Source organism: Aptenodytes forsteri, unplaced genomic scaffold, assembly GCF_000699145.1.
Source record: "Aptenodytes forsteri isolate BGI_AS27 unplaced genomic scaffold, ASM69914v1 Scaffold185, whole genome shotgun sequence".
Taxonomy (NCBI): domain Eukaryota; kingdom Metazoa; phylum Chordata; class Aves; order Sphenisciformes; family Spheniscidae; genus Aptenodytes; species Aptenodytes forsteri.
The window spans coordinates 1,224,547-1,226,494 of NW_008796214.1; the positions used below are offsets into that span (position 1 = coordinate 1,224,547).

The 1,948-nt window shown below is 58.6% G+C and overlaps 1 protein-coding gene across 1 annotated transcript in view; it reads right to left on the bottom strand.

Annotated features, from left to right (window-relative positions):
- FOXA2 (forkhead box A2) overlaps positions 1–1,948 on the bottom strand; it is a 41,067-nt gene that overhangs the window by 9,562 nt on the left and 29,557 nt on the right. Inside the window, 1 exon segment of the mRNA XM_009288470.1 lies at positions 771–937. Within this exon segment, the coding sequence (XP_009286745.1) occupies positions 771–937 (167 nt within the window).

The following is a 1,948-nucleotide window of genomic DNA, read 5'->3' on the forward strand; positions in this document are numbered from 1 at the left end:
GCGCCCAGGGGTCCCCGTCTCCCCGGGTGCCCCATCTGGAGCCGGCGGCCCACGAGAACGAGGTGTCCCTGGCAGAGCCGCCGGCAAAACAGCCGGAGCGGAGATTTCTGCTCCAGAAAAACACAGGAGCTTGCCTGGGACTCAGACCCTGTCTGTGAGCCTGTGGTTCCTTGACCACTAATAGCAGCCCAGGATCACCCAATAAATCTGCTTGGGGTCGGCCGCGGGCACACAAGCCCATTTCTGTGCGATGAGTGCAAGCGGGACGCAGAGCCTGCCCCGGGGCGAGGGGTCGGTGCCACCCCGGTGGGGCGAGCCCGGGGCTGCCAGGACATCCGTACCCCCGCCGCCTTGAGCTCGGCACAGCCAGATTACAGTGGTGTTTTCGGTCCAGGATGGGCACCCCGTCCCAGGGGCACCCGCCTCTGCCATGGGCCAGCGACACCCATCGCTAGAGCTAAGGGTTGCTGCCACCTGCCACGACGTTTTAATTCCACCCCACTCATTTCCAGGCAAAAGATTTAATCTCAACCTGTGCTGTTAGGATCCGAGAAAGCTTTGACTGCATGATTGGCTTAACTTTCGCCAAACAAATGTTCATCTGGCTCAGTAAATCCTTTCTTTCTGCTCAAAAGAAAATCTTTCCGATGGAAAAAAAACAACCTCAACTCGAGCACAAGCGTTTGGCACCTGCTCTCGGCCCCGAAAACGGCTGCAACTAGGGCGGTGGGAAATGGGGTGTTTTAGGAAAAGGTAGCCCAAGGCCAAGGCTGCCCGTCCCAGGTGGGACGTGCTGACCGAGCTGTCATGCCCACCGGCACGGCTTGTCCCAGACAGGCTTTCTCCCAGGGGCTGGCTCCTGCATGCTGCCAAGACCCTTTCCCCCCCCAAAACTAAGCCAGCGTTTCCCTCCCGGTAAAACTCGCATTCCTGTGTCCTTGGGGGAAAAGCGTGGAGGCAGCAGGAGCATCCCCACCAGGGACCAGCGTCTTAGCCAAGTCTGCAGCGGACGATCTTGTTTTGCCCCCCTGCGACAGCAGCACGTACCAGGCAGCGGGCTGCTAAATAAACTGCATTTAGGCTGCTAAATAAAGTGCATTTCCAAGGGAGAGCCGTTCTGCAGCAGGGATGGAAAAGCTCCGCTGCAGGCGGTGGCTCCGGCTCTCTCCAAACATTTCTCCCCCCTCACTCTGATCTTTTTTTTCAGAGGAAACATTGCCCAAATCAACACATGTCCGGGGAATGATTTTACACGGGTCGGACAGCACTTTCTGCTGGAAAAACTTCCAATCAGCTGCATTCACAAGCTGGGTTTATTTTTCACAGTTTTCTGAGTACGTTTTGTTTCAGTGCCAGAGTAAAGACCCGGAGGTACATATTTCAGCCCAACCTGTAACACCATCATCGTCACTGGATTTCAATGAGGAGAGGGCTTTGACCTACATTCGCAGTCCAGCCTGGGAAGGAGCCAGGGCATCCCTTAACGACCCCGGAGCTGCCCCGCTTTGCGATGCAGGGGACCCTGCTTCTCCTCTCCTCCCCCGGGACGCGATGCTGGGCAGGGGGGTTTGAGCATCCGAGGCAGACGGGAAACCATCTGCCCCCTCCCCGAGCAGCCGCCGGGTGTTTTGCAGCCTCTAAAGCCCCGCTCTAGAGGGGGACGGCCAGGGTGGAACAAACTTAACCAGAGCTTTTTAAAGCTCTCCCACCTTCGCCTCCTCTCTTCCTCCGGGTAGGTGTCCCGGCGGCGGCAGAACAAGACGGCTACAGAGGGCTGCTGGAAGCCGTCAGCGCGAAATACACTGGGAGGCCTTTTTTTGCTTGGAAAATATTTCCTCGCCGCAGGCTGCGGTGACAGCAAACATTCCTGCCGGGGCTGGCGTAGGGAGGCATCACCCTGCGGCGTGGCTGGGGCGCCCGGGGCCGGCTCCGGGGCTGCCACCGCCCG